The sequence below is a fragment of the Oncorhynchus keta genome, chromosome 29 (genome assembly GCF_023373465.1).
Source record: "Oncorhynchus keta strain PuntledgeMale-10-30-2019 chromosome 29, Oket_V2, whole genome shotgun sequence".
Classification (NCBI taxonomy): Eukaryota; Metazoa; Chordata; class Actinopteri; order Salmoniformes; family Salmonidae; genus Oncorhynchus; species Oncorhynchus keta.
The window spans coordinates 47,109,135-47,128,426 of NC_068449.1; the positions used below are offsets into that span (position 1 = coordinate 47,109,135).

The following is a 19,292-nucleotide window of genomic DNA, read 5'->3' on the forward strand; positions in this document are numbered from 1 at the left end:
AGAAGTTATGAGAAGTGTTACCTAGCCAATTGTAAACAGTAAATAGTGTACAATATTGCTTTGAGCATTGACAGTACCTGCCTTAACTACCACTTTTCCCCCAATCACTCTCTCAGGACATCTTGCTGGAGGACACAGGAGCTTTGTGAAGCCAGCGGGACCCAATGTGTGGAGAGATGACCAACCAATCACTGTTGATGAGAGGAATGGAACCTCAACCCAGCATGTTATTTTGATAGAGGTTAGTATCAGTATTACATCAAAAATTATAGTACATCAAATGTGGCCCGAATTGGCACCTCATCTCATAGGAAAAGACACGTAAGACTGACGGAAACATCCAAAGTCACACATTCGGATTTGTCACTTCAAGCCCAAATATATCATACTTTGACTAAAATGATGACTTATTAATAATAATAATAATATATGCCATTTAGCAGACGCTTTTATCCAAAGCGACTTACAGTCATGTGTGCATACATTCTACGTATGGGTGGTCCCGGGATCGAACCCACTACCCTGGCGTTACAAGCGCCATGCTCTACCAACTGAGCTACAGAAGGACTTACGCCGTTGTGCAACATCACGGGTAAGGTGGTGCCCGATTCACAAAGTCAAATCCAAATTATATTTGGGCTTACGAGCCCTTCCCAACGATTAAGAACACAAGGAATAAAATACAAGAGTGGAGCTATATACAGGGAGTACCAGTTCCAGATCAGTGTATGAGGTATTAGATATGTATGTGAGGGCAGGGTAAATTGACTAGGCATCAGGATATATAATAGGAGTAAAATAAAGAACAGAGTAACAGCTGCATATTTTGAGTGTAAAATGTTTTGTGTTTTCGGTGTGTGTTTACACTGAGTGTACAAAACACTAAGAACACCTGCTCTTTCCATAACAGACTGACCATGTGAATCCAGGTGAAAGCCATGATACCTGAACAAGTGACATCAATAAGGGATCAGAAAGGTATTGGGATGTTCAGAAAATCAGGCAATTTTGTATGATCTTCTGTGTAGAAAAGATTATGTTGATGATGTTCTTTCTTCCCCAGTCTGACTGGTCTAGTCCACTCTGTTATATTGAGGCTTGTGGGCATTGTAGAGGGAGACACACATGTGTTCCTGAGTCTTATCTTTCGGGGATGGGGGGGTCATAATATTTTGTAGCTTAAACTGTTCAAACGATAGAGCAACACTTCATTTGTAGGACGAAAACAGAAACCGTCTGTTTATTACAACCGCATCTAGCGGCTACCGGAGGTTACTGACGTAACCGGGTTCTATGAACCAAGCGTATTTTATTTCATAGTTTATCTCGTGACCCCATTTTCAATTCATGACCCCTAGTTTGGGAAATGGTGGCCTAGTCAGTGCAATATAGGGTTAGTGCAGATAATTTGGGTAACCAATGAATTAACTATTTAGCAGTGGCTATTTTAATTTCTCAAATTTCTCTGGACTAAAACCCAACTATGTTACGGATTGAGTCTCTAAAAGATACAAACATTAAATTGCCATGTGGTCTCCTAATTAGATGGCCGAATGGTGAAGTCGATGTGCTTGGTGTACATATCCCAGAAAAGTTTAGCTATCTTGCAACTATTAACTTTGATCGAAAACTTAGCAAAATAGATTGAATCTTAAAACCGTTTTACAGGAAGATTAACCTGATTAATTCTCTAGTGATATCGTAGTTTACATATTTATTTATTCATGGCTTTACCGTCTCCAGGAGAATCCTTTTTCAAATAATGCGAGGAAAAAAACATTTAACTTTATTTGGAATGGCAAACCAGATTAACAAGTATGGTCCTTCTGTAGCTCAGTTGGTAGAGCATGGCGCTTGTAACGCCAGGGTAGTGGGTTCGATTCCCGGGACCACCCATACGTAGAATGTATGCACACATGACTGTAAGTCGCTTTGGATAAAAGCGTCTGCTAAATGGCATATATTATATTATATTAAAGTATATTTATATAACCAACATGAGTTTGGAGGGTTAAAACTATTAAATATGAAGGCACTGATCCTCTCTTAAAGCCTCCATTGTACCAACATTTTATCTAAATCCAAACTGGTTTTCTAGCAAGGTACTAACTAAGAGAGGCCCAACATATGTTTAAGAGTGGGCTCTTTGCCTTTTTGTAGATTAAAACCGTACATTTTCAATGGATTGACAATAGATCAAAGTATCCTCCTTTTTAAATGAGTTGGCTACAATTAAAATGGCATCCTCCCAAAAAAGCAGATCTAGTATTGCAACAAATAATATAGCTAAACTCCAATGGATTGATAGAGATAATAAACTATTTTCTTGGTTAAAATTTTACAAAGGATATAATATTTATGAAGTACATTGTAAACGAGAACGGTAAAATTGTCACTCAAGCAATTAACGGTGTATGGAGGTGTATGCTCAATACAAAATTAAAACCAACTCATCGCTCTGCCACAAATTTGAAGATGCCGTTACTTAAAGAGTTAGTCTGTCTGACACCTATTAAAAATGATAAATTACTTCAAATGATTAGTGTAAATCGAAAAAAATTTGTTTCACTTAAAGTCAAAAGGTTTGTATCAAATTCAGGTCAGTTGGGAACAGGTTTTTGATGTCCCAACACCTTGGCATCGGGTCTATGAAGTGACATGTAGTACAACAATTGACACGTCAATTTAAGCTATTATATAAAATACCTGCTACAAAAAGAATGTTAAATATGGGAAATTGAACAGTCAGCCTTGTGCAGACGCTGCCACGAGGGAACGGAACCAATACTACAACATTCTATGGTACTGTTCATCAGTGATTCGCTTTTGGAGTCAGGTCCAGGAATGGTCCTTGTGTTTCTTAATATCAGGGTTCAGCCGGACCTGCAGAATGTGTTTTTTCCAGATGCCGCAACAACAATCAGTCAATGGGGAAATAATATTATACTGTTGGGTAAGGTATTTATTTTTCGGGAATTATCAGTAGAAATGTTAGAAATAGTTATAAGGTTCGGGACCATCGTAAGACATCATAGTAAAATGGAGGGATGTAATTGCAAAAGGAAATAGAAATGCATGATGCTGGGAAAGATGCGTTGATCTGTGGATAGCGGAGGGTTGGGGTTAAGATCAGAATGAGTGGTGAATTGGCTGCTGTGGGGGAAAATGTAGCACTTGAAGAAAGGGGAAATTAGGAATATATATGTATAATTATTTAACTACAGGTAACTTAGATGTGAGAGAAATAGCTGTAAGTAGAAGTATTGTTGTCCATTAGTTTACTCTAATTATGGTATGGATGGTAAGGTAGGGTGGGGGAAAAACTATTTAAAAAATAAAATAAAATAAACACCTGATTTCTATGTATTTGATGCCATTCCATTCGCTCCATTCCAGCCATTATTATGAGCCGTCCTCCCCACAGCCACATCCTGTGACAGAAACAAAACTATTTATGGCTTTATCAAATTAGGATCTTACCAGGAAGCCAATAAATAAAGGGAGTATGAGTTGTAGTTTGGGGAGGCCAACATCCATGTAGTACAAAGGCACAGCCAACAGCACCTGGAATAGACCCAGGAGTATCAACATCACCTGGAATAGACCCAGGAGTATCAACATCACCTGGAATAGACCAAATTACTGTTGTCCGTTAGAACGTCTACATTTTCTGGCGCCTCATGTCGGCATCGGTTTGGACATGAGGCTGTCGCCAGCATTCATGTCGCCTACACTTTTGAAATGTAGGCTTTTTCAGTATGTACATGGAAAATATTAATATTATTCTGATGTTGGCCTCTGATCCAATTCTGATCGGAGTAATTGTTTGATATTGTGATTTTTTTTTGTGTGATTATTTTTACTTGTCGATCATGACAACTCCTCTATATTTTTCTTGTCCGGCGACTTGTTTTTTTACTTGTCCCGGACAACAAGTGTTAATGTCGAGGCTTGCAGATTCATGACTGTCATGCTTGCGCCATTACTATGAAGAAAACTGCTTGTTACCGCAAATATTTTTCATTGTGCTCCTACATTTTTAATCTTAGGCTCACATGTGCTCCTTGTAAAAAAGGTCCGTGTAGAGCCCTGCTGATGGGCCCCGGGTTTTGAGAGTCAGCGTGGCGGAGCAGTTGCCTACCCTCACCACTTGGGGCTGGCCCTTTTACCGATAATCAACTCCTCTCTTCTTGTCAGTCTGCAGATGCAGAGGCTGCAGGTCCTGGAGGATCGTCTCTGGTCAAGCAGGAGAGGACTGAAGGAGAGGACCCAACACACAGCAGAGACATCCAGACTGGAGCAGCGGCTGGAGTGGTGCCCCCTGTGGCCGTGGAGGACCTCACCACCACGCCCCAGCACAGGACCCGACCCAGCATCACGGAGGTCAGTGGAACGCTGAACGCCGTCCTCAAGTCAGAGACAGACACCGAGACACACAGGCTCTTACACACAGGATCTGACCACGGATCAGACCCAGAGATACTGTTGTTGGGGAGACCTGGCTGTTCTCCTGCTCCTGACTCAAAGTACTTACTTTATGGAAACCCAAGCCCAAGGACGGTTCATTCCCATGAGGACTCGGGTGATGCGTTAGAGACTGGCAATGATCTGTCTCGTTCTTATACTACAGCGATGGACCCTGGCATCATGCCCTTGGTATTAGAGACACAGACTGATCTGTCTAGAGGGGGCTGGAACCAGTACAGTAGTAGTGTATACTCTGAAGGGTGCATAGATAAGAAAAGGGACGTTATAGCGATAGATGAGGTGACTGTGAAAATGGAAGGTGACGCTCCTCTGACATGTAATGCAGACAAGACTCATTTATGGGAAAGATACTCGCAGAGCAACACCAGTGACTTAGACTGCAGGGATAGGTTAGAGACAAATGTAAATGTCGCGACCCACTCCCCTTTACACGCGGTCAGAGATCGCGACCCAGTATCCCCATCGATGGCACCTTATGATTCACATGGCAGCATCTTTTTCGATCAGGTATTTAACTCTGATGACAGGGCTAGAGACGAGTGTCGGGGAGGGGGAGCAATGTCAAGCAATAGTAAAGAGAAACGGTTCCTCTGCATGTTCTGTAACAAAGGCTTTAGCTGCCTCCAGAAGATGGAGATCCACCAGAGGGTCCACACAGGGGAGAATCCCTTCAGCTGTACCCAGTGTGAGAAGAGATTCTCCCGCCAGGACCACTTGAAGAGGCACCAGAGGGTCCACACAGGGGAGAAACCATTTAGCTGCCCCCAGTGTGAGAAGAGGTTCTCCCAGGCTGGTGACCTGAAGAGGCACCAGAGGGTCCACACTGGGGAGAAACCCTTTAGCTGTACCCAGTGTCACATGCGCTTTGCCCTGGCTGGCAACCTGAAGATGCACCTGAAGGTCCACAAGGGAGAGAGGCCGTTCACTAGTATGCTTTGCGGGAAGACGTTCTCGGAGAGGAGCTACCTCAGGACACACCAGCAGAAAACACATCCCGCTGTATAATATTGAAAAGTTACCATTCTGCATGATTGCTTCTGACGTTTAGATCAAACCCTGCATTAAAGTCAAAGATGCATTTTTATTGTTGTCAGCTGAAAAGATCCACAGATGCATTTGGAATAACGAGAGTAACAGATTTCAGTGTTGGATATTCCTGGGTAGAATATTGCATCCAGACACAGGTGCACCTGTGTAATAGATCAATAGATCATCATAGATCATCTTGGCAAATGAGAAATGCTCATTAACAGGGATCTAAATAAATTTGTGCACAACATTTGAGAAATTACCTTTTTGTGTGTATAGACGATTTCTGGGATCTTTTATTTCAGCTCATGAAACATGGGGCTAACACTTTACATGTTGCGTTTATATATTTTGTTCAGTGTATGCTATTTGGTGTATTTTAAAACGTATTTATGTTTCATAAACGTGACTTGACTTGAAATAACTTGTGACTCGCCTTGACTTGCTCTTAGAAAGCACAACTTGGACTTGACTCGACCTGTTCTACTTTGTGATTTGAGACTTGCTTGTGCCTCGAATAATAGTGACTTGGTCCCACCTCTGGTGTGTACTCTGAAGGGTGCCTAAATAAGAAAGTGGAGGATCTGGTCCAGGATTTCCTTTTGGCGCCGGACAACGTGACCAGCAAGATTTTAATTTATAGGACATCCATGTCCATTAGGTGCCTCACACATTAGGGCATCCACCCATGGACCTCAATCACATTGACATGATTTTAATTAATCTGAACAGAATATACATTTGCCTGTAAAGTTGTAATAAAATAAACTAGAATGATGTTCTTATACCAACATGACAGGTTTATTGAAAAGCAAAACATTGCCCGTTGTGTCTTCATCCCTGCTATAAATCATAAGTGAATATCATTTAAAAAATACAAATAAACGTTTAAAAGAACAAGTCGCCTAGACAGTAATAAAACGCGAACATATAATATTTGTATAATATACTTTGCAAATAACCTTTACTCATAGGCTATTTGTATAAAAATTTAATTAATAAATAACAAAACAAATTTAATTTAACCGAGAGGCATGAACATTTTCATTGTGCCTATTAAATAACAAAACATTTCTACTGGATGATGTTAATAAATGTTACGTTTATTTTAATTTGAACTATGGTGGGTTCGTGACTCATGTCGTGTGATATATGTGGCTTATTAATAACAACTCTGTTTCCTACTATAGGCAATTGGGTGCCTAGTGATTTGTAACTCTCCGATGTGTATAGTTGGCAACGATGTTTCGTTTCCAAGTGCTACTGAATAAACTCAGTTGAAATGCACCAATTGCGCATGATACAGATTACTCGACTGAAGTCTCAGTCAATTACGAATCTTGATAGTATACATGACACGGGCGGCATATGTTGATCTTGCCTAAGGCGGCAGCAGAACTGCAAGGACGGAGCCTGACGAACACAATAATTTGCTTCCAGCCTAATTTTACGTGCGTTTACGGAGGATCTTGGCCTGCTGAAAGTGAGCCACTGCTGTTGGGAAGTCAAAACTGTCCAACTCCTTGAAGCAGCTAGGTGTACACCAGCCTCTTTGTCCTCAAGAAGGCGCGATCTTGAAGCCATCTTTACTCTGTGTTGGGGCTGGCTGGGCTGGTTTTGGAGAAAGAATCCCCTCTCCGCGGGCACACTGAAATCGGGGATAATCAACACAATATAAACACATTTTGCCGAGTCGGGGCACACTTTGCTGAAGTCCGTTATGAGGACCTCGCATCTTTTGGGGGAGGAAAATTAGAAAAACACACACCCCAGCAGCTTGAAGATGTATTAGCCCATTGAGTATGTTTTGTTTGCAGTTTAAGCACATCGACTGGTATTTCCATCAATGAATAAAAATTATTATTTTCCAATCAATCTTTTTTTCTTCCGGGAAATTTGGCTGGCAACAAGAACAAAATCGTTCAAAAGCGGCATTTACCGGCTAACAGAAACCCTGGTCGTAGATTAAGTGACTGTGAAATTGGAGGGCGACGTTCCTCCCCCATGGACTGCAGATAATAATTTAGGAGACATTCTCACAGGGCAGAGATTTCATAGATTAAATGGAAAGCTTAGAGACAAATACAAATGTAGAGTCACACTCCCCATTACACATGTTAAGTGATCATGACCCAGTGTTAATGGGGCCTTCCGATTCACACAGCCATCTCCTTTTCATTAAGTATTGAACTTAAAAGACAGGACTAGAGCCCAGGTTCGGGGAGGGGGAGCAACATCAGGCAAAAAACTGTAAAGAGATGCAGTTCCTCAGCATGTTCTGTAACAAAGGCTTCTGCTGCGCCCAGAAGGTGGAGATCTACCAAAGGGTCCACATTGGGAGAAATCCTTCAGCTGTACCCAGTGTCACATGCACTTCGCTGAGAACTTTCTGCCACTGTCTCTGACCAAAAAGAGCTTCTGGATATCAGAACAGCGATTACTTACCTCGAACTGGACAGGAAAAAAATATTTAATGAGTTGGATGTGAAGGATTTACTGCTGCTTCTGGACCAGGCCCAAATCTAAGTCATTCGCATGAAAATCATTTTATGACGAGTGGGTAACCCACCTCTACCATCCATCCTATTGGCCAACGTGCAATCATTGGAGAATAAACAGGATGAGCTCTGTTCAGGACTATCCTACCAGTGGGACATTAACTGTAATATCTTATGTTTCACCAAGTTGTGGCTGAACGACGACATGGATCATTTGCAGTTGACTGGGTTTTCCGTCCATCAGCAAGACAGAACAGTCTATTTGTCAATTTATTTGACCTTTATTTAACTAGGCAAGTCAGTTAAGGACAAATTCTTATTTTCAATTACAGCCTACCCCGGCCAAACCTGGACGACACTGGGCCAATTGTGCGACGCCCTATGGGACCCCCAATCACAGCCGGATGTGATGCAGCCTGGATTTGAACCAGGGACTACAGTTTTTTTCTTTTTCACCTTTATTTAACCAGGTAGGCCAGTTGAGAACAAGTTCTCATTTACAACTGCGACTTGGCCAAGATAGAGCCAAGCAGTGCGACACAAACAACAACACAGTTACACGTGAAGTAAACAAACATACAGTCAATAACACAATAGAAAAGTATATATACAGTGTGTGCAAATGAGGTAAGATTAGGGAGGTAAGGCAATAAATAGGCCATAGTCGCGAAATAATTACAATTTAGCAATTAAACACAGATGGGCTATGATGGGCTATATACAGGTGCAATGACCTACCTGTAAGCTGCTCTGACAGCTGATGCTTAAAGTTAGTGAGGGAGATAAGAGTCTACAGCTTCAGTGATTTTTGCCATTCGTGCTAGTCATTGGCAGCAGAGAACTGTAAGGAAAGGAGGCCAAAGGAGGAATTGGCTTTGGGGGTGACCAGTGAAATATAACTGCCGGAGTGCGTGCTACAGGTGGGTGCTGCTGTGTTGACCAGTGAGCTGAGATAAGGTGGGGCTTTACATAGCAAAGACTTATAGATGACCTGGAGTCAGTGGGTTTGGCAACGAATAGGAAGCGAGGCCCAGCCAAGGAGAGCATACAGGTCGCAGTGGTGGGTAGTATATGGGGCTTTGGTGACACAACGGACGGCACTTTGATAGACTGCATTCAATTTGCTGAGTAGAGTGTTGGAGGCTTTTTGTAAATGACATCGCCGAAGTCAAGGATCGGTAGTATAGTCAGTTTTACGAGGGTATGTTTGGCAGCATGAGTGAAGGATGCTTTGTTGTGAAATAGGAAGCCGATTCTAGATTTAATTTTGGATTGGAGATGCTTAATGTGAGTCTGGAAGGAGAGTTTACAGTCTGACCAGACATTTTAAGTCAGAACCGTCCAGAGTAGTGATGCTAGAAGGGCAGGCAGGTGTGGGCAGCGATCGGTTGAAGAGCATGCATTTAGTTTTACCTGCATTTAAGAGCAGTTGGAGGCCACGGAAGGAGAGTTGTCTGCATTGAAGCTTGTCTGGAGGTTAGTTAACACAGTGTCCAAAGAAGGGACAGAAGTATACAGAATGGTGTCGTCTGCATAGAGGTGGTTCAGAGAATCACCAGCAACAAGAGCAACATCATTGATGTATACAGAGAAAAGAGTCGGCCCGAGAATTTAACCCTGTGGCACCCCCATAGAGACTGCCAGAGGTCCAGACAACTGACCCTCTAATTTGACACACTGAACTCTGTCTGAGATGTAGTTGCATATGACGCCTCTTGTACTGAGATGCAGTGCCTTAGACCCCTGCGCCACTCAGGATCCCAATTACAGTTGGTGTGCGAAATCTAATATTAATATTAAAGAAGTTTTGAGGTTTTGCTCGCCAGAGGTAAAGTACCTAATGATAAGCTGTAAACCACACTATTTACCAAGAGTTTATCTATATTTTTCGTAGCTGTCCATTTACCACCACAAACTGATGCTGGCACTAAGACCGCACTCACCTAGCTGAATAAGGCCATAAGGTAACAAGAAAATGCTCATCCAGGGGAGGCGCTCCTAGTGGCCGGGGAGTTGAATGCAGGCAAACTGAAATCCGTTTTACCTCATTTCTACCAGCACGTCACATGTGCAACCAGATGAAAACAAACTCTAGACCACCTTTACTCCACACACAGAGACATGTACAAATCTGCATCAGTTTTGTGTTGTTTAAGATCTGGAAAATCAGAACGAGAGGATTCATGGGTAGAAGTAATGACGCTGTTGTTGGGGTTACAAAGAGAGAAAAAAAAATGGTATTGAAATTCAGTTTTGTTGGATTCCTACCCATACAGAAGTTGAATTTATTTTACTAGGCAAGTCAGTTAAGATCAAATTCTTATTTTCAATGATGACCTAGGAACAGTGGGTTAACTGACTTGTCCAGGGGCAGAACAACAGATTTGTACCTTGTCAGCTTCGGTTACTAGTCCAATGCTATAACCACGAGGCTACCCTGCCACCCAGTTACTTAAATTATATAGTAGATATAATGGCAAAAAAAAGCAACATATTGTAGATATACAGGTGCAGTTAATTAGAGGAGAAATGTAAATATTGCTGTCAGAGGCAAGGGGGTGAAAAGTCTTAAGGAGAGACATTTATACAAAGAAATCTGTATGGAGACAGTGTTGTAATGGGAACAGAAGGGAGGAAGTTATGTTGTATAGGATGAGATTGGGGCATACAGAATTGAATTCCTCTTTGAAATTGATAGAGTAAGATGGTACTGGAATGTGTGTATGGTAGACGAAACGGTTTAACATGTGTTAATATTTTGTGGAATGTATGATGTAGAAAGGGAGTTTATTTGATTAGGGTGGGATTGGGTGGGGGGTTTGGGAGCAGTGAGGTTTGTAGGGATTTATTTGATTAGAAATCCAGATATGTTTTCGAATACTCATACTAAAATACTGTATACTATTAGTTCCTTTTAGTTAGTATACTGTAAACAAACTAGTTGAACGTATTAGAGCTTCACCTGTCCACCGGAAGTTGATGCTGTTGCTAGCTAGAGAACACCTCACTCTGATTTTACTCGCCCTAGTAGAGCTGGTTTGGCCATTTTCATTTTATATCGAGCGTTGGGGACACCGACAATATTCATCCAGTGTTTAGCATTCGTAAATTCATCAGTTATTCTGCGCGAGAATGCTCTGAAAACGGAGTAGTAGTTAATAATACTGTCTGGCAAGTTCGATGTATTAGTAGCCAACTAAAGTTGGGAAGATAGCTAACATATCAGTACCTACTGCTCTAATGCTATGCGGTTTGTAAGGATGTAGCTAATAAATTGTCAGCCAACATAGCGTGTAACGTAAGTTATTTTAAAAGTGATTACATTGCTCAACATTGTTTTTTAAAATGTATCATTAGTTAAAACAATTCATTTGTTTTCGCCTTCGTCAGACTTCGGCTGCAAATTTTCCGCCATTCTCTTCAAATCTGAAAAGGTGAAGCCACGCCCATTTTCGGAAGAACTGAATTATGGGTCCTAAAAGCACGGAAAGTGTCCACTGCATGTGTACTTCGTATTTTGGCGAATTTAGCATGAGTTTCTGGAACTTTTGACATTCTAACTATATCCATACTATGACCAGTATACTATATACCCAAATCCCGTCACAAATAGTGCGGTTAGTAGCAGAGTATTCAGCTTAGGTTTAGTGAAAATAATTGGAGGGTGGTCTCACACTCCAGTACAGTAGGTGGCGGTGTATGCACCTTTCAGTTGGTTGCGATCCGAAAATATAAATGTAAATAAGTAGTAAACGGAAGTGAATAGTGATCACGAACAATTTTCACGTTAGCGTTTTTGTTTTGTTATTTAGACATTTATTAACTCAATGCGATTCATTTGAACTGGAAAACATAATATACTTAACTCGGGTAGTCTTTAATTCGGGTTGAAGACAGGACTTGGTTGATAGATGTTATCTAGGTAACGCTAGCTAGCTGCTAACGTTAGTTAACAATGGCTAACGGTATGGTTTTTCACACTCAAATAGCCTCGATTATGGAGGTACTAGCGAATGCAGCCGTGGCAGAGATCTGTAAACTCGTAGACGATGACTATGCAGTGTTTCGTTTGGAAATAACTCAAAGCCAGAAAGAAAACAGGGGATTGCGGAGGAAACTACAGCTACTGGAACTGAAGGTGTCACGGGAGCGCGCAGAGAGGACAATACGAGAGCGCGTCCTCGCCAGTCGTCCCAGTAGTGTCAAGATCCTCGACCGATACAGAGGAATGGCAAGAGGTACATTTTGTTGAACGCCCCGTTACCTTCTGGACATGTGTTCTGATGTGTTACGCAGAATTGGGTCCTGGTCAGTTTTTGGATAATATACAATACTTACCCTGATTATTAAGCTATCTTGCAATATTTTATTTATGTTTACCTTCATTTGACCAAGTAGGTCAATAAAGAAAAATATATTTTTGCACGGAGACACGCTGGCCATTTTTCCTGAATACCCATACTTGTAAATAGTAGGGTCAAAATTAAACCGTTTCTGGTGTTATACTTTGTATTCCATGTTATAGAGAAGCTAATCAAATCAAATGTTATTTGTCACATACACATAGTTAGTAGATGTTAATGGGAGTGTAGCGAAATGCTTCGTAGGAACACAACACTTTATTTCATGAGGATAGGACTTATTATTGCTAAAATATATTATTTTCCAAGTGATTTTCCAAGGTCAAAGGTTGCGGACTGGTCAAGGTTAATCCCTAGTCCAGGGGTTTCAATTAAGACCAAGACAACCAGGTGTGGGGAATTCCATACTAATTAGTGAAATTAATGAATCAATTATTTACAAGGGAATAGCGAAAATACCGCAGACACTCTGCACTCCATGGAATGAGTTTGACACCTGTGCCCTAGTCAATAATGACACCAAATCACTTGTCTGGATTCTTAATTTCAACACATTTAGTGAACTATCTCAAGATCGAGGGTGTGCAACTCAATATTATGAAGGTGTTCTTAATGTTTTGTAAACACGGTGTATGTTATATATTTTTTAAGGGATGGATCAGCCTTAATATTGAGGATAGATTGTTGCTTCCATCAATGTAATTTTCTGCATAATTTCCAATCCCCCATATATTTTGGGGGTAAATATATATATGTACATACATACACATTCATATGCACACTTTTTTTTAGGATATACCTAAATTAGTTCCTGCAAACCCTACCACCTTTCCCCCAATTGGAGTAAACGAATAAACAGTAGCACTTAGGCTTCTACCTTCAGTTTATACATATTATACACATCTCGCTCTCTCATCAAATATCAGCATATAGGTGCATTAATATGGTACATAGTGCCGCAAAGGTCAACTTATATGGTCATAAGTGTACAGTAACAGTGCAAACATGATTAGCAGTAGCAGCATTGGTAACTGGTTATATACATAGAATATGTAGTGTACAGTGCTGTATGCATTAGTATTTAAGAATGTTTACACTACGGAGTAAGATGCCACGCACAGCAGGGGTAATAAGAGTACATATAATTGGGATTACATAATCCTGAACAAAAATCAGGTTAACTATTTACCAATTAGTAAGAGTTAGTCTATATAGAACAGTTATGTTCTATTCAGTAGCCTAACTTATTAGGTCTAACTGATTAGGCCTAGAGTGTCAAATAATATGCCCAAACCTGTGCCGTGCCACCTACACACACACACACACACACACACACACACAGACACACACACACACACACACACACACACACACACACACACACACACACACAGCCTAACACAGACACACATTTCTCACTAAGTCTGAATTGTAACGCAGAAGGTTGGCCTACAAGTCTACACAGCTTACCTCTAAGGTAGGGCTACACCTGAGTTGGGTTACATTGTAATGTTATGTTTGGTCTTGATGAGTTACTCTAGTGATGGGAGGTTAAACTGCACCATTTCCAGCAAATAATTAGCCTAGGCTGAGACAGTGAGCTTCCTGCTAGCTACCTGCACAGCAAGATGGATGGGACACATTTTAAATTCACAAGTATTTAGCTTTTATCGATTGTATGCCTGTAGCCACTGAATTCTGGTAGTTTACACTTGAAAAAAAAATGTTTAAAAAATAAACATCAATCACAAAATTCCCGGCTTGCACAATACAGACTCGGCAGAGCAGAGACCAACAGATGCATATCTGTATTCACAGTCATGTGAAATCCATAGATTAGGGCCTAATAAATTCATTTCAATTTACTGCTTTCCTTATATGAACTGTAATTCAGTAAAATCTTTGAAATTGTTCCATTTTGTGTTTTTATATTTCTGTTCAGTATAGACCTTTCACATAGCGTCCATTGTTTGTCTCGTCAAATAACATCCTATAAATAGTAGGCATTTTAGCAGGCAAAAATAGCTGACAATCACATATGGGATGTACTACCAAAATGAATGAATGGCGGAGAACAGAGCAATTGCGCATTAGATGAAGCATTGATAGTATGGATGAACCTAGTAAATTGGTATTAGTTGTTTAGGGCATTAATTTTGACTAAACAGTACATTCTTCTAAATAGTATGATTTAGTATACAGTATGCAGTTTAAGTAAGAAGTAGGGAAGCCAGATTTGGGGATGGCCAGTATCAAATTCTAACCAGATTCTTGATTTACGGATTTTCCTATTGTCATACTAAATAAAAAAGAATGTGATGCATGGAACATAATCAATAAATAGTATATCAAGAAGTTATGAGAAGTGTTCTCTTGCATCCTTGCCAATTGTAGACAGTGTCAATAGTCTACAATATAGTGTTGAACATTGACAGTACCTAACCACCTCTTTTCCCCCAATCACTCTCTCAGGTGAAGGACATCTCACTGGAGGCCACAGGAGCATTGAAAAGCCAGCGGGACAAAATACATGGAGAGATGACCAACCCATAGCTATAGATGAGGAGAGTGGAACCTCAACCCAGCATGTTATCGTGATAGAGGTTAGTGTCATAGTGTAACATTTAGAAATTACAGTACATCAAATGTGACCTGTCTATTTCAGAAAGGGTCCACTCGGCTATTAAAATACAATTTTATTTATTGGGGCGGCAGCGTAGCCTAGTGGTTAGAGCGTTGGACTAGTAACCGGAAGGTTGCGAGTTCAAACCCCCGAGCTGACAAGGTACAAATCTGTCGTTCTGTCCCTGAACAGGCAGTTAACCCACTGTTCCCAGGCCGTCATTGAAAATAAGAATCTGTTCTTAACTGACTTGCCTGGTTAAATAAAGGTAAAAAATAAAAATAAAAAAAATGCGCTGAATACATCGGGTGTAGACTTTACCATGAAAATACTAACACAAAAGAGTACAATATGCTAGCATGGAGCTATATACAGAGAGTACCTGTATCAGATCAGTGTGCAGGTACAAGATATTTGAGGTGTAGTATGTACATGAAGGTGGGGTAAAGTGACACAGCATCAGGAGAGATAATAATAAGAGAACAGAGTAGCAGCGGTGTAAAATGTTGTCGTTAACTTGGTGTTTGTGTGTGTGTGTGAGTGTCAGTTTGAGTGTGTGTATTTACAGTCGGGTCTGAAATGATTGACACCCTTGATAAAGATGAGCAACAATGACTCTATAAAAATAAAAAATTCAAATACTGAGCTGTATTATCTGCAACATTGTTTGGGGGGGAAATTATATTATTTTATACTAATACAATTGCTCAGAGAATCCTGGTAGTGTAACGGATGTGAAACGGCTAGCTTAGTTAGCGGTGGTGCGCGCTAAATAGCGTTTCAATCGGTGACGTCACTTGCTCTGAGACCTTGAAGTAGTAGTTCCCCTTGCTCTGCACGGGCCGCGGCTTTTGTGGAGCGATGGGTAACGATGCTTCGTGGGTGGCTGTTGTTGATGTGTGCAGAAGGTCCCGGGTCGAGCACGGGTATGGGCGAGGGGACGGTTTAAAGTTATACTGTTACAGTAGCATCCACATAAATGTAGAAGTGTTTATAAACATATTATAATCTTATTTACAATGAATGTGACTCCATAATGACAATACATTATTCACCATTCATTTCTATTGGGCACAAAATAATCTGAAACAACCAAAACAAACAGAAAATGCCTCCAGCAAGTATGTAGGGTCACAAGCTTGATGTAGTAATTATTTGCTAAGAATATGGGACTAAATACTAAACTTGTGACTACTTTATTTCTATGAATCTTTAGGGGTGTTAATTTTAACCCCTACATTTTTAAGAAAAAAATATTGTTCAACAAGTAATCTCTTTCTCCAAGCAATTTTATTAGTATAAAATAACAATTTCAGTTTTTTTTTGTAGCATACAATATATAGCTCAGCATTTTAATTATTTATTTTATACAGTCATTATTGCTCCTTTTTATCAAGGTTTCCAATCATTTCGATCCCCACTGTATAGTCTCGTGAGTGTGCATAGAGTCAGGTAACCAATTAATGAACTATTTCGCACTCTTGTGGCTATTTAGCAGTCTTGTGGCTTGGGGGTAGAAGCTACAGTATCGCTGAGCCTGTTGGTTCGAGAGCCGATGCTCTGGTACCATTTACAGACTATGGCTCGGGTGGCTGGAGTCTTTGGCAATATTTCGGGCCATCTTCTGACACAGCCTGATATAGAGGTTCTGGATGGAAGGGAGCACGGCCCAGGTGATGCACTGGGCTCTCCGCACCACCCTCTGTAGTGCTTTCCGGTCATGCCAAATCTTAAGTCTCCTGAGGGGGAAGACGCGCTGTCGTGGACCATGTTGAGTCGTTAGTGATGTGGACGCCAAGGAATTTGAAGCTCTCAACCCGCTCCACTATGGCCCGTCGATGAGGGTGGGGTGGGGTGGGGTGGGGGGGGGGGGGGGGCGTGCTCTACCCTCTTTCTCCTGTAGTTTATTATCAGTTCCTTGTTTTTGCTGAAGTTGAGGGAGAGGTCGTTGTCCTAGCACCACGTCTCTAACCTCCCTGTATGTTATTCTCATCGCCGTCAGTGATCAGGCCTACCACCGTCAGCAAACTTGATGATGGTGTCGAAGTCCTGAAAAGGGAGTACAGGAGGGGACTAAGCACACACCCCTGAGGGGCCCCCGTGTTGAGGGTCAGCGTGGCAGAGGTGTTGTTGCCTACCCTCACCACATTGGGCTGGCCAGTCAGGAAGGCCAGGATCCAGTTGCAGAGAAAGGTGTTCAGGTAGAGCTCGTCACTGAACATTTGTCACAGGTCTCTGTGTGTGTGTGTGTGTGTGTGTGTGTGTGTGTGTGTGTGTGTGTGTGTGTGTGTGTGTGTGTGTGTGTGTGTGTGTGTGTGTGTGTGTGTGTGTGTGTGTGTGTGTGTGTGTGTGTGTGTGTGTGTGTGTGTGTGTGTGAGAGCTAAGCCAGCTATTAGTTCGGAATGGGTATTTATATTAAAAAATAATTTATGCATATCAGGTCTGGATGGAAAAGCCCCAGGTCCAATTCGGATAGGGTCCAACTTTTTAGACCCATGAAGGTCTCTAGTCCCAGGGACCCCAGCTTGGGGATTATTTTGGAGGGGACTATGTTGTTGAACGCTGAGCTGTAGTCAATGAACCACATCTTCACATAGTTATTTCCCATCTTGTTCAGGTGGGAGACGTCAGTGTGAAGTGCAATTGAGATTCTGTCATCTGTGGATGGATCTGTTGGGGCGGTATGTGAATTGTAGTGGGTCCAGGTGGTCTGGGATGATGTTGTTTATGTGTGTCATGGCCAGCCTTTTAAAGCACTTCATAATTACAGATGTGAGTGCTATAGGGCGGTAGTTATTTAGGCAGGTAACCTTGGGAGTTATTGGGAAAAGAGACAATGGTGGTCTGTTTGAAACATGTTAGGATTACAGACTGATAAGGAAATGTCTGAAGACACTTGTAAACTGGTCTGCGTATGCTTTGAAAACACGCCCTGGTATTCCGTCTGGCCTGGAGGCCTTGCGACTGTTGACCTGTTAAAAAGTTTTACTCACATCAGCAACGAAGAGCGAGATCAATCAGTCATCTGGAACAACTGGGGCTTTCACACAAGACTCAGTGTTGTATTCCTTGACGCGAGCATGAAAGGTATTTAGCTCTTTTGGAAGTTCTGCACCACTGGGTGTCTCACAGCTGGGTTTCCCTTTGTAATCCATAATCATCTGCGACCCCTGCCACATACGACGAGCACCGGAACCGGTGTAATAGTATTCCACCTTCCTCCTACATTGTCCTTTTGCATGTTTAATGTCTCATCCAAGCTCATAGCGGGCTTTCTTGTATGTGTCTGTGTCCCATCCATGTAAGCAGTAGGGCAAGCCTTTATCCCAGCTCAGATATTGTATGTAATCAATATTTTTTTGGTTTGGGTACGTTTGTATGGCCACTGTGGAGACTACTCCTGAATGCTGTCAGATTAATCCTGGATCATATTCCACATGTACATATCCAATATCCCAATTTGCTTACATGTACATCCTAATTTATCAGCCATAAGGGAGCTTGTAAGACTTCTCTACGACATTGTTATCCGATTCAACTGATGTAGCAATAATAACCTCCTTTCTTGTGTCAGTCTGCAGATGCAGAGGCCGCAGGTCCTGAAGGACCGTCTCTGGTCAAGAAGGAGAGGACTGAAGGAGAGGACCCACTGCACAGCGGAGACATCCAGACTGGAGCAGTGGCTACAGTGGCACCTCCTGTAGCCACGGAGGACCTCAAGACTGCCGCCTCGCCCCAGCCCAGGACCGGACGCAGCATCACGGAGGTCAGTGGAGCGCCGAACGCCGTCCTCAAGTCAGAGACAGACACAGAGACTTTAACTGTAACACACAGGCTATTATACACCGGATCTGACCACAGATCAGACAGACTGGGGCTGGGGAAACAGGGCTGTCCTCCTGCTCCTGGCGCAGAGTATTTACCGGTATTTCACCAGAGCCAGAGGATGGTTCATTCCCGTGGTGATAGTGACACGTTACACTCTGGCAGTGATGATCCATCTTGTTCTTACGCTACAGAGATGGACCCAGGCAACATGCCCTTGGGTTTAGAGACACAGACTGATCTGTCTAGAGGGTACTGGAACGGGTACAATAGTAGTGTATACTCTGAAGGGTGCCTAGATAAGAAAGGGGAGGTTACAGTGGCAGATGAGGTGACAGTGAAAGTGGAGGACGACGCACCTCTGACATGGAATGTAGAAGGACACTCACAAGGCAGAGATTTCTTAGATTACAGAGGAATCTTAGAGACAAATCAAATTGTCGCCACCAACTCCCCTTTACACGCTTT

The 19,292-nt window shown here is 41.9% G+C and overlaps 2 protein-coding genes across 7 annotated transcripts in view; one reads left to right on the plus strand and one right to left on the minus strand.

Annotated features, from left to right (window-relative positions):
* The window catches only part of LOC118361908 (zinc finger protein 143-like), a 209,066-nt gene that overhangs the window by 51,835 nt on the left and 137,939 nt on the right, over nucleotides 1-19,292 (minus strand).
* Nucleotides 1-19,292, plus strand: part of LOC118361903 (gastrula zinc finger protein 5-1-like) — a 388,384-nt gene that overhangs the window by 32,957 nt on the left and 336,135 nt on the right. Inside the window, exons 1-3 of one of the 7 annotated variants that reach the window (XM_052485282.1) lie at nucleotides 10,883-12,253; nucleotides 14,849-14,979; nucleotides 18,574-18,765. The exons of 1 other annotated variant lie outside the window; for it this stretch is intronic. In XM_052485282.1, coding sequence (XP_052341242.1) covers nucleotides 11,971-12,253; nucleotides 14,849-14,979; nucleotides 18,574-18,765 — 606 coding nt within the window. In that variant the 5' untranslated portion in view covers nucleotides 10,883-11,970. Of the gene's footprint in view, nucleotides 1-116; nucleotides 242-4,197; nucleotides 6,309-10,882; nucleotides 12,254-14,848; nucleotides 14,980-18,573; nucleotides 18,766-19,292 lie in introns of those variants that run through there. 5 more of the 7 variants (XM_052485284.1, XM_035742126.2, XM_035742125.2 and 2 more) reach the window with 5 other exon arrangements.